Genomic DNA, 13771 nt, shown 5'->3' on the forward strand with positions numbered 1-13771 from the left:
CCCCTGAAATCCTCCTATAACCCCTTTCTCACCCTCACTGCCCCTGAAATCCTCCTATAACCCCTTTCTCACCCTCACTGCCCCTGAAATCCTCCTATAACCCCTTTCAGCTTTTTCTTCTGCCCTCTATTAGTTTCTTCCTCCCTTGATTTCTTCCCACTTCTCTCTCACTCCCCAACCCCACTTACTTGCGTATGCTCTGAGACAGGGAGGTCTGTCTGTGGAAGGCTGCCCTCCTGTCCCCAACAGAGTGACCACCACCACCATCAGCACCACTGTCAGACAGAGGACTGGCCTGCTGCTGGCTCTCACCCTTCTTCAGGGACGAACGCAGGGGCTGGACAGAGGGACAGGGGAAAGAGCAGAGAGTCAGTATACAGGTAGGCCTACTGAGTATTATCCTAGCTCAGAGAGCCAGTATACAGGTAGGCTTACTGAGTATTATCCTAGCTCAGAGAGTCAGTATACAGGTAGGCCTACTGAGTATTATCCTAGCTCAGAGAGTCAGTATACAGGTAGGCTTACTGAGTATTATCCTAGCTCAGAGAGCCAGTATACAGGTAGGCTTACTGAGTATTATCCTAGCTCAGAGAGTCAGTATACAGGTAGGCTTACTGAGTATTATCCTAGCTCAGAGAGCCAGTATACAGGTAGGCTTACTGAGTATTATCCTAGCTCAGAGAGTCAGTCTACAGGTAGGCCTACTGAGTATTATCCTAGCTCAGAGAGCCAGTATACAGGTAGGCTACTGAGTATTATCCTAGCTCAGAGAGTCAGTATACAGGTAGGCTTACTGAGTATTATCCTAGCTCAGAGAGTCAGTATACAGGTAGGCTTACTGAGTATTATCCTAGCTCAGAGAGTCAGTATACAGGTAGGCTACTGAGTATTATCCTAGCTCAGAGAGCCAGTATACAGGTAGGCTACTGAGTATTATCCTAGCTCAGAGAGTCAGTATACAGGTAGGCTTACTGAGTATTATCCTAGCTCAGAGAGCCAGTATACAGGTAGGCCTACTGAGTATTATCCTAGCTCAGAGAGTCAGTATACAGGTAGGCCTACTGAGTATTATCCTAGCTCAGAGAGTCAGTATACAGGTAGGCTTACTGAGTATTATCCTAGCTCAGAGAGCCAGTATACAGGTAGGCTACTGAGTATTATCCTAGCTCAGAGAGTCAGTATACAGGTAGGCTTACTGAGTATTATCCTAGCTCAGAGAGTCAGTATACAGGTAGGCCTACTGAGTATTATCCTAGCTCAGAGAGCCAGTATACAGGTAGGCTACTGAGTATTATCCTAGCTCAGAGAGTCAGTATACAGGTAGGCCTACTGAGTATTATCCTAGCTCAGAGAGTCAGTATACAGGTAGGCTACTGAGTATTAGCCTAGCTCAGACAGTCAGTATACAGGTAGGCTTACTGAGTATTATCCTAGCTCAGAGAGTCAGTATACAGGTAGGCTTACTGAGTATTATCCTAGCTCAGAGAGTCAGTATACAGGTAGGCCTACTGAGTATTATCCTAGCTCAGAGAGCCAGTATACAGGTAGGCTACTGAGTATTATCCTAGCTCAGAGAGCCAGTATACAGGTAGGCTACTGAGTATTATCCTAGCTCAGAGAGTCAGTATACAGGTAGGCCTACTGAGTATTATCCTAGCTCAGAGAGCCAGTATACAGGTAGGCCTACTGAGTATTATCCTAGCTCAGAGAGTCAGTATATAGGTAGGCCTACTGAATATTATCCTAGCTCAGAGAGCCAGTATACAGGTAGGCCTACTGAGTATTATCCTAGCTCAGAGAGTCAGTATACTGGTAGGCCTACTGAGTATTATCCTAGCTCAGAGAGCCAGTATACAGGTAGGCCTACTGAGTATTATCCTAGCTCAGAGAGTCAGTATACAGGTAGGCCTACTGAGTATTATCCTAGCTCAGAGAGTCAGTATACAGGTAGGCCTACTGAGTATTATCCTAGCTCAGAGAGTCAGTATACAAGTAGACTTACTGAGTATTATCCTAGCTCAGAGAGTCAGTATAAAAGGTAGGCCTACTGAGTATTATCCTAGCTCAGAGAGTCAGTATACAGGTAGGCCTACTGAGTATTATCCTAGCTCAGAGAGTCAGTATACAGGTAGGCTTACTGAGTATTATCATAGCTCAGAGAGTCAGTATACAGGTAGGCTTACTGAGTATTATCCTAGCTCAGAGAGCCAGTATACAGGTAGGCCTACTGAGTATTATCCTAGCTCAGAGAGTCAGTATACCGCAAGCCATGAAAGTAAAGGGTACTTGAAATGGATTGGCTGAATATAGATGGAATTCACACTATCACTGGTATACTACTGGGCTAAATCTTCACTTGTGGTGTGTGAATCATTTGAAGATTGACAACAATGGAACATTTGGACGGAAATGCATGTTAAGTGCATGATTGTTGTGTTATGATTCAGTCAACAGCTTTCCATTGACTGTAGTGACTACAACTATCCGGTTTAGCTCACAGAAGTGTAAGAATGGCAAAGTAAGGAGTTCTTTTTCTGAGACTGCAGCAAAATGCATAAATCATTTTTTACAAAAAACAAGTGATACAAGGGAAACACCAGAACATCCTAAAGCTTAATGATTTTTTCCATTGTAATGTTATTTCATTTTGTATTGCATGTTCTTTCAAAGCCCATTCATGTCTTGAAAAGTGACTTGGCTAACGACTTGTGGAGTCAAAGGAGTATTGTGAGAGACATGTGAGCTGCCTGTGTGTCAGCCAGCAGGGGGTGTGCTTAGCTAGCCAGCCTGCCACCAGAGGCTCTTTGTTGGGGAAACCCCCTGCGTATTGACAGTGCACACACATACGTTCTCACACAGGCACTCTGCCTCACACACTCACCCACCCACCGTCCCCCACACACACCCTCCCTCATCCCGTTCCTACACACCCTCTCTGCTGGAAGACTCCTAACACTGATGACTTTTGACAAGTAATGGTGCAGGGAGTTCTTCATGCGTGATGGAGCAGATTGTTTTGGGCAAAATAACCACTTCATCTGAAGGAGTCCCCTGGGGTGCACCAATCCAGCCAGGCAGAGAGAGTGAAGAGATGTGAGTTAACCAGGAAAATGGATACATGTACCCATAAACTAGCTAATGTGACTACATTAGACCAGATTCGCTTCAAATGGCCGTTTACGGGTCTTATAGGGTGGACAAAAATCTGGATTTTGGGGGCAATTTTGTTCAGTTCAGAAAAAACCCTGACCCTATTTATGAAGCCCAAAATGTAAAGACAGGAATGTTAACAGGGCATATCTCGGCGTTGCTATAGAGTAGCTAGACATGAGTGACCGTGCAACACTAGCATGAGTGGGGGGGGGGGGGGGCCCAGTGCCCATAGACACCAGCAGCTGTCCCAAATGCCAGACTTCCCCCAATGAAATGACATACTGTATATGAAGGCAAGGAAGATAGTATAGTATAGTAGTATCCTCTATAGTAAGAAGGTTTTCAGTTGGGGGGCTGAAACTCCTGACTATACTACCAACTGTAAAAGTTTGCTTGCCAATTCTTCCCTTTCCTATTGAAATGGCCTTCATCAGGGCATCAACTGCCATTTTCCAAGTACAGACCATGTTTCCATAAAGAAGGGTCAAAATGGAAAGATCAGGTCAAAAGGGGTACCTGCTTGACCGTTTCATCTCCCTCTTCAACCCTCTCTTCTTCCTCTGGCGCAGGGATGGCTATGACCAGACTGGGCGGCTTCTTGCTCTTCAACCGGCTGTCTGATTGGCTGCCATTAGGAGGCGGCTCCCCCCCTTCCTGTGACGCCATCCTATCAGAGTTCTGAGGGCAAACAAAAGTCAAATTGATTAATGGCATGTTTGAGATGGAATCTTCAAACTTGCATTTCTGATTTCTTTCTTCCCTCTAAAAGAGATGTGAAACCAGCTGTGACCCTTTCTTTCCTCACTCATGTCACCTCCATTTCTCAGTAGCCTTCAACTTCCACTTTCATTCTCAACTTGCGCAAATGTGGTTCCATTTACAAAGGCAAGACTGACCTACTCAGACACGTCCTACTGAAAAGACAAACAACACCGACAGACACTTTGAACCCTTCAGGAACAACTGAAGTAGCTACTTTGACACAAACATATTATCCAAATGACAAATTACTAGAGGAACTCCTATCTGCAACAAGGAAGGACACATTGCCCTGCTGAAATAACCGTTCACATGTGTAAGGGAAGGGAAACCACTGGATTTGAATACCACCCTTTTTGTTGAAGCGTCATTTTCCATGTAAAAGCCTATCAACTAATCCATAAAAAAACTAAAAGTAGCCCGCCACAGCACACACGAATGTAGCTCACTGACTCCAGCGGTCCCAACACCATAAAACACAATACCTGGACATCTCCATCCAACTTTCCTCAGAACTCTACAGATATATACTGTATGTGCGCATTGGGCATGCTACTGTGTCTTAAATACACATGCTATATGTAGACTGGGTCAGTGGGTCAAGCTGGAAAGAAATCCTAATAGATAACTCCGTCACAACAGAGGCATAACCCTAGTCTCATTCCCCAGGGTAGGTTCATTACACACCAAACAGGGAGGGACTACCAGGTTTAGGCCAATAAACGCTCCTTCTTGTTTTCTGTTGCAAAGCGTTTTCCTTTTCCGTGCCCTAAAGAACAAGACCCAGCAATGTGAGGGAATAGGAGCCTGGCCAAGCCCCACTCTTGGGTAACAGTCGCTGACCGGCACAACGTAAACAATATCCATATTACTGGGGCCCAGTAGGTCCCGAGAGCGAAACCTGCCATTTCCGCCACATACATAACAATATCTATTGAAGGAAATCATTGACTGCCTGCCCAAGCAGATATGCGTTAGAAAAACAGCAGGTGTTTTTTCCATGTTAGTTTGATGCGATCCTGGACGAGACCCCATAAATCAGTTACATTAGCAACCCTGTGCGTTAGCAACCCTTCTATGCAATTTAGTGACGTCACACAAAACACTTGTCGGTCTACTAGTACCATCATTCTTACTTGACATGCAGTTACTTAAAGGGTTCTTGTGGGCTGCTACACTGAATGAGTTAACAATAGGTTTTCTGTAGGGGCTGTGACCTCGTCTGTAGGACGCCAGCCAGGCATTGGATAGAAGCATCGTGGTTGGAGCTGGAATGAACGCATGGCGTCAGGTTGAGACTGAGGTGACTGAGACAATAGCTTGTTACCTGGCAGTGTTAGTGGGGGTGTAGGCTGCAACATGTCATTCATAGAAAGCACCCGCTAGGACACTTTTTTTTTACAGAGAATGAGAGATATCGCTAGCATTAAAATTCTATCTACATATACTCCCCTACGTATTTATTTGGTATACATATACTGCCAAGCCATGTGCACAGGAAGACCATCGTGAAGTGTTTACATACAGTAACACCATGCAACAACTATCTCTGAAAGCCACCCCGAGTCCCTCATCTCTAAATGAGATGCTACTTGAGGACCAAAATAAGTAAACTTTTGTGTTTACCCTCGATGATTCTTAAATCAAGTGCATCATTTTGTAGGTGTACCTTTAAATGATCAAATAAACTAAAACTCAACTAAAAAGACATTCAGTATCAGTGCATAGGCAAACCTTCCTTATCTGCTCAAGGCCACAACCATAATCATGCCTTCCTGTCCCCAGCTTCAAGTCTCCATTAGAAATCAGGGGCCTCTGGACCCACTCGGAGCTCAATGAGTCCTCACTCTTCAGGTTTTTTGAACTATGTCATTGTATATTTCCATAGGCAAGTGCAGGCAAGATTGCAATATTCCTATAGTGGTATTCTCCCTGGCCATCTAGTCAAGGTCTTGAAGCTTTGGAGTTGCTATACATGGATAGACAAAAAGGGCCTTGGTGTCAGCGTCAGGAACGACGGCAGCAGGGAAATCGGACACCATTCAAGTCAATGGCAATCAAGGCTTTGGCTGTGGGAGCGGAATAGTACGGAGAGTGGTTGGGGGATGGGAGAACTCTTATATGTTCCTATGGGACCGGGTCAGGCCCACACCCTCGCACATAATGAAATATCCAAGGCTTTCACTAATGGAGGGGTTTTGACAGTGTGGTGCCGTGCTTTAGTGGCAGACACTTACAAACCGCACAGTCTGTCAATGTGGAGAACGCTTTTATCGTTTCCATCGGGAGACTGTCAAGGAGTGAGTCAGGGTGTTGTTGTTTTGATAAGAGTGGAGAAAGAGAGATCAGTCTCAGTGTTGACATTGTCTCATTGGGAGTCTCATTCTAAATGCATGGGCCTACGGAAATAACATTCTGCTGGTCTGTAATCTGCATACTTGATTGCCTATCTTTATGTATATCCTTGTGATATTAATCCTATATCTTCATCCATATCTTAACAATCATAAGTCAATCAATATCAATACCATCCATAACAGATAATATAGGGTGGGGAACCAGGATAGCCAAAACTCAAAGGGCTTTGAAATTGCTCACTGAGATTACCCCGTTGATGACAATGAGGGTTTTGCTCCATCTATTAGGCCCATACCTATGTGACTGATAGCATGAACAACAGTCAACACCTATTCTAAGCCAATAAGATAACAATAGCCTAGTTGTCTTGCCAACATATCTTGGATAGGATAACAATAGGTCAATGACCTGCGATGTGGTTTGGGTTTTCTATAAAATTGTGGCGTCAGTTTTTTCCCCCTCCACAGCCCAAATACATGTCAGATTACCGAGCAACATAGAGGTGATTTACAGGCACTACTGGAACATTGCACATCATCATCTTCAGTCCCCCAGGGAAAACACAGCTCCAGGACTTTGATTTCCTCACGGGGGGGGGGACTTTTGTGTTGTTGTACATTCAGATGTTGACTGAACGTATACCCAATCATTAAAGAGGTAGAATGAAAAACATAGTAACTACTAGCTGGTGGAATAAGGATGTTTCCATGATCAATACTGAACATTTCTGATAATGATTAACTGAGTCCAGAGGCAGTCTCACTCACACGGTAGTCTGGGAACAGCAGACATGACAACACAGCCCAAGGCTTCCACACTAACTCCCAGCACACGGAGCACAGTACTGTAGATTGTTAGTTCCCAGTCTCTCACTCTCTCTCTGACACTCAAATATCCTAAGTGAGTGGGAACTCGGTGTCACAGTCTTGGAAGAGAAACTGTGACAACACAGCTCATGATGATAGACATTGAGTGTACAAAACATTAAGAATACCTTCCTAATATTGAGTTGCACCCCCCACCTCTTTTGTCCTCAGAACAGCCTCAATTCGTTGGGGAATGGACTCCACTAGGACGCTGACCCACGTTGACTCCAATACTTCCCACAGTTGGGTGGTGGACCATTCTTGATACACACGGAAACGGTTGATCGTGAAAAACCCAGCAGCGGTGCTGTTCTTGGCACAAACCGGTGCGCCTGGCACCTACTACCATACCACACTAAAAATCTTTGTATTTCCCATTCACCCTCTGAATGACACATACACAGTCCATGTCTCAAGGCTTTAAAAACATTTTTTGACCTGTCTCCTCCCCTTCATCTACACTGATTGAAGTGTATTTAACAAATGACATCAATAATGGATCATAGCTTTCACCTGGTCAGTCGGTCATGGAAAGAGCAGGTGTTCTTATTGTTTTGTACACACTAATTCCAAGTCACAATCCAGTCACACATCTCAGTAGTGAGTCAAACGTGTAGTGACATACCCAGGGTGACAACCAGTGCTCCTATCACATGACTAATATCACTAGCTCCCACACTCCGTCTCGCTCTCTCTCTCCACCCGCTCTCTGTGTACTTCAAGCCACTCAAGATATCTAAACTATTGGGGCCAGTGTTGAGAGTGGGGCTCTTGAAGATGTCATGACTGCGAGCAGGGTCCTTTTCATTAGGACACACACCAGAATACATTTAGCAACTGAAAACTAAAATGACAGTTTCTTATAGGACAAGCACCAGGTAGTTCCTCCCTGTTTCAGTCTGGTTTCTTTTGTTTGGTGCCTACTGAACATGACCCTGGCCTTAAGTCAGTAGCGTCAATGCTTAATTTCCATACTTGGTGTTTGGTGCCACTGTGTGTTCCTGTACAAGTGTGTGCGAGTGTGTGTCCTCCTGCGAAAGTGCGTTACTGTCACTAAGCCCCAACAGCCCACAGAGTGCTGCTGTTGCATGTTAGAGTGACGCCAAGCACAACTGCTACCTCACACCATAGCCCTGGACACAGGCAGAGAGGAATGTGCTGGTTCAGAAATGCCTAGGTTTGGTTGCCCCCGGTGATAGCTAGTTACAGTTAGAAGTGGTAATGGCCTAGAGCCCAGTTCCCAAACATAGACAAAGGCAAGGGCAGTCGGTGTCATGTTTCACGTTCTGTCATGGGCTGACATGTTCAACATTGACGCCTAAGTACAGTATAGCCCGGGTGAGTTGATTTACAGTACTAGTCAAAAGTTGACACACCTTCTCATTCCAGGGTTTTTCTTTATCTGTGCTATTTTCTACATTGTTGAAAAATAGCGAAGACATCAAAACTATGAAATAACACACATGGAATCATGTCGTATCCAAAAAAGTGTCAACACATATTTTAGATTCTTCAAAGTAGCCACCCTTTGCCTTGATGACAACTTTGCGCACGCTTTGCATTCTCTCAACCAGCTTCATGACGTAGTCACCTGGAATGCATTTCAGTTAACAGGTGTGCCTTGTTAAAAGTTCATTTGTGGAATTTCTTTTGAGCCAATCAGTTGTGTTGTGACAAGATAGGGGTGGTATACAGAAGATAGCTCTATTTGGTAAAAGACCAAGCCCAAATTATGGCAAGAACAGGTCAAATAAGCAAAGAGAAACAACAGTCCATCATTACTTTAAGCCATGAAGGTCAGTCACTGCTGAAAATTTCAAAAACTTTGCAAGTTTCTTCAAGTGCAGTCGCAGAAAACCATCAAGCACTATGATGAAACAGGCTCTCATGAGGACCGCCACAGGAAAGGAAGACCAAGAATTACCAGCCTCAGATTGCAGCCCAAATAAATGATTCACAGAGCTCAAGTAACAGACATCTCAACATCAACTGTTCAGAGGAGACTGCGTGAATCAGGCCTTCATGTTCAAATTGCTGCAAAGAAACAACTACTAAAGGACACCAATAATAAGAAGAGACTTGCTTGGGCCAAAAAACATGTGCAATGAACATTAGACCGGTGGAAATCGGTCCTTTGCTCTGATGTGCCCATAGGCGACGTTGTTGCCAGTGATGTCTGGTGAGGACCTTCCTTACAACAGGCCTACAAGCCCTCAGTCCAGCCTCTCTCAGCCTATTGCAGACAGTCTGAGCATTGATGGAGGGATTGTGTGTTCCCGGTGTAACTTGGCAGTTGTTGTTGTCATCCTGTACCTGTCCCGCAGGTGTGATGTTCGGATGTACCAATCCTGTGCAGGTGTTATAAGACGTGGTCTGCCAAAGCGAGGATGATCAGCTGTCCATCCTGTCTCCATGTAGCGCTGTCTTAGACATCTCACAGTACAGACATTGCAATTTATTGCTCTGGCCACATGTGCAGTCCTCATGCCTCCTTGCAGCATGCCTAATGCATGTTCACGCAGATGAGCAGGGACCCTGGGCATCTTTCTTTTGGTGTTTTTCAGAGTCAGTAGAAAGGCCTCTTTAGTGTCCTAAGTTTTCAGAACTGTGACCTTAATTGCCTATTGTCTGTAAGCTGTTAGTGTCTTAACGACCATTCCACAGGTGCATGTTTATTAATTGTTTATGGTTCATTGAACAAGCATGGGAAACAGTGTTTAAACCCTTTACAATGAAGATCTGTGAAGTTATTTGTATGTTTACGAATTATCTTTGAAAGACAAGAGTCCTGATAAAACAACGTTTCTTTTTTTGGTGAGTTTAGTAGATAAATACCCACCAAGAACTTTGAGAGACTTGTGAGAGACTCGAGATCTTGACAAATGTCAGACTTCAATTGATTTCAAAGGACTGGTGTGAATTGTGCAATATGTCAATAGCATTCAAGATGTAACGTGCATGTGCATGGAAGAACGAGCAAAGAAAGTCATCTCTTCACACCAGGGGATGAATCAATCGAATTGTGTAGGAAAGTAACTTCAGAATGCATCAATACATCAGTGTAGCAAATGAAATCATCCCTTACTCTTGTCTCCCTAACCACAATGTGTGTGATAATGACTAGAGGTCGACCGATTAATCGGAATGGCTGATTAATTAGGGGCGATTTCAAGTTTTCATTACAAATCGATGATCGTCCATTTTGGATGCCTATTATGGCCGACTACATTGCAATCATCGAGGAGACTGCGTGGCAGGCTGACCACCTGTTACGCGAGTGGAGCATCAAAAGGACCTTGTGGCTGCAAGGAGCCTAGGTAAATTGCTAGCTAGCATTAAACTTATCTTATAAAAAACTATCTTCACATAATCACTAGTTAACTACACATGGTTGATGATATTACTAGGTTAACTAGCTTGTTCTGCATTGCATATAATCAAAGTGGTGCCTGTTGATTTACCATCGAATCACAGCGTACTTCAACTTCGACAAACGGGTGATGGTTTATCAAAAGAACATTTGCAAAAAAAAGCACAATCGTTGAACAAAAGTACCGAACCACAAACATCAATGCAATTCTTAAAATCAAAAACCTGCATATTTAGTTAAAATAAATGCATGTTAGCAGGCAATATTAACTAGGGAAATTGTGTCACTTCTCTTGCATTCAGTGCAAGCAGAGTCAGGGTATATGCAGCAGTTTGGGCCACCTGGCTCGTTGCGAACTGTGTGAAGACCATTTCTTCCTAAGAAAGACCGTAACTAATTTGCCAGAATTTTACACAATTATGACATAACATTGAAGGTTGTGCAATAGAGGTCGACCGATTATAATTTTTCAACGCCGATACCGATTATTGGAGGACCAACAAAGGCTGATACCGATTAATCGGTATATTTTTTTATGTACCTATTTTTTTTGTAATAATGACAATTACAACAATACTGAATTAACACTTTTTTAAACTTAATATAATACATAAATCAAATCAATTTAGTCTCAAATAAATAATGAAACATGTTCAATTTGGTTTAAATAATGCAAAAACAAAGTGTTGGAGAAGAACGTAAAAGTGCAATACATGCCATGTAATAAAGCTAACGTTTAAGTTCCTTGCTCAGAACATGAGAACGTATGAAAGCTGGTGGTTCCTTTAACACGAGTCTTCAATATTCCCAGGTAAGAAGTTTTAGGTTGTAGTTATTTTTGAAATTATAGGACTATTTCTCTTTATACCATTTGTATTTCATATACCTTTGACTATTGGACGTTCTTACAGGCACTTTAGTATTGCCAGTGTAACAGTATAGCTTCCGCCCCTCTCCTTCCACCCATCTGGGCTTGAACCAGGAACACGTCAAAAACAGCCACCTTCGAAGCATCGTTATTCATTGCTCCACAAATACCACAGCCCTTGCAGAGCATGGGGAACAAGGAGCATGGGGAACCGCAAGGTCTCAGAGCGAGTGCTGTCACCGATTGAAACGCTATTAGCTCGCACCCCGCACGATAAAATACAGAACAGTTCCATATTTCACTGAAAGAATAAACTTTTTGTTTTTAAAATAATAGTTTCCGGATTTGACCATATTAATGACCAACGGCTCGTATTACTGTGTGTTTATTATAATTATTTCTATGATTTGATAGAGCAGTCTGACTGAGCGGTGGTAGGCAGCAGCAGGCTTGTATGCATTCGTTCAAACAGCACTTTACTGCGTTTGCCAGCAGCTCTTAGCAATGCTTGAGGCACAATGCTGTTTATGACTTCAAGCCTATCAACTCCCGAGATTAGGCTGGCATTACTAAAGTGCCTATAAGAACATCCAATAGTCAAAGGTATATGAAATACAAATGGTTTTGAGAGAAATAGTTGATGCTTCATAATTCCTATAATAACTACAACCTAAAATTTCTTAACTGGGAATATTAAAGAACTGGGAATATTGAACCAGCTTTCATATGTTCTGAGCAAGGAACTTAAACATTAGCTTTTATACATGGCACATATTGCACTTTTACTTTCTTCAACACTGTTTTTGCATTATTTAAACCAAATTGAATCATTATTTATTTGAGACTAAATTGATTTTATTTATGTATTAACACTTATTTTAACTTAACATAATATATATTAAAAATAAATTTTATTTATTTATTTATTTTAAATCACCCGATTTATCAACTTTTTTAGTCCTCCAATAATTGGTATCGGTTTTGAAAAATCATTAAATCGGTCGACCTCTAGTAATGACATTGCTCAAAGGGTTAGTTCTTTCCTTGTGATCAAATAGTTGAAGAAGTTTTGTTGAAAAATACAGTAGTATGGCAGGTCATCTGAACTCAAAGCTATGAGACACTCTTTGTCAATTTGTGCAATTGAAAGCTTCTCAGAGAAACTAGAGAATTCTTGTGAGAGATTCGTCAAAGTATTCTTGGTTAGTGTTCTACTGTAGCTGGAGGGGAAATGTGTATTCCATAACAAACCGGATCTGCACTTCCCAGAGCATGCATGCAGGTCCAAACATGCATGGCAAAAAGCTAACCACAAGTATCACAGCTCCAACACCCCTACCGAGACCCCTAGCTGACTTCAAGGGCCGTGGATGTTTTGAATACAGACACCAAACTCAACAGGGCTACCTTTCAAACAAGATCCAACATGGACAGTGCTGATATTTTCCAATTACACGGCATGTCATGCATTTTGGCTTGTCGTGGGTGTAACCGCATTAGAGAGCAGTACAGCACAAGAAGGAAGTCAGCCAGCTAGACAGCCAGCCTCCAGCCTGTGGAATGAGTCTATGGCTCACTCGGAGGATGAGAGCGATCTGAAGAAGACTCAGCGGGATACCTCGAATCTGTGACACACATTCCGCCAATATTCACAGACATTTTAAGTCAGATCCCTTCCGGGATCAGCACGCATCGATTAGAAAATGGATGAAGATTTGAACTTCTGATGCTCAGATGTTTATGAGAATCAAAGTTAATATGTCGAAGTGCCACTACCAGAGCAGCCTTGCGTCCTTTCAGGTTGAGGTTTAGGTCCTTTTCCTATGCCGTGTCAAAGCAAAGGTTGATGTGTCAGACAGTATGCAAGCTGAATTTGCATACGTTTTCATTACCATGACGTAGCAGGAAAACAATCCCATTGTCATTACCATGACGTAGCAGGAAAAAAATCCCAATGAGCCCACAGATAATATTGGGAAGAGGCGTGTCACTAACAGAGACTCAAGGCTCTGCTTTCTGACAAGCATGTTGTGGCACAACAGCTTAGAACTGGAGCTGAAACGGACGACTGTAGGCCTGAATGGTCATTATCCAGTTTCCATCCAACCATTTCATGCTGATTAATTACCTGGCGCATGGGGAAAAAAAGTCACGACTGGGCTGATGGAAACAGGAAATGGCAGGACAATTTTAGAAATGTCGACAAACAATTTGTTCGTTCGACATGGTCTAGGATCTTTTTGTGTCCGTAAAATGTATTAAGCTAGCAATGGCTGTGGAAACACCTTCATGATCAAATATTATATAAATGACAAGGTAGGGGTGGTATACAGAAGAAAGTCCTATTTGGTAAAAGACGAAGTGTAAATAATGGCAAGAACAGTTCCAATAAGCAAA

At 43.0% G+C, this 13771-nt stretch overlaps 1 protein-coding gene across 1 annotated transcript in view; it reads right to left on the reverse strand.

Annotated features, from left to right (window-relative positions):
* LOC135539118 (inactive rhomboid protein 2-like) overlaps positions 1-13771 on the reverse strand; it is a 40816-nt gene that overhangs the window by 22725 nt on the left and 4320 nt on the right. The window contains exons 2-3 of the mRNA XM_064964973.1: positions 3670-3831; positions 189-337 (exon numbers count right to left, since the gene is read on the reverse strand). Coding sequence (XP_064821045.1) covers positions 189-337; positions 3670-3819 — 299 coding nt within the window. The 5' untranslated portion in view covers positions 3820-3831. The remainder of the gene's footprint in view (positions 1-188; positions 338-3669; positions 3832-13771) is intronic.

Source organism: Oncorhynchus masou, chromosome 5 (genome assembly GCF_036934945.1).
Source record: "Oncorhynchus masou masou isolate Uvic2021 chromosome 5, UVic_Omas_1.1, whole genome shotgun sequence".
In the NCBI taxonomy this organism is placed as follows: domain Eukaryota; kingdom Metazoa; phylum Chordata; class Actinopteri; order Salmoniformes; family Salmonidae; genus Oncorhynchus; species Oncorhynchus masou.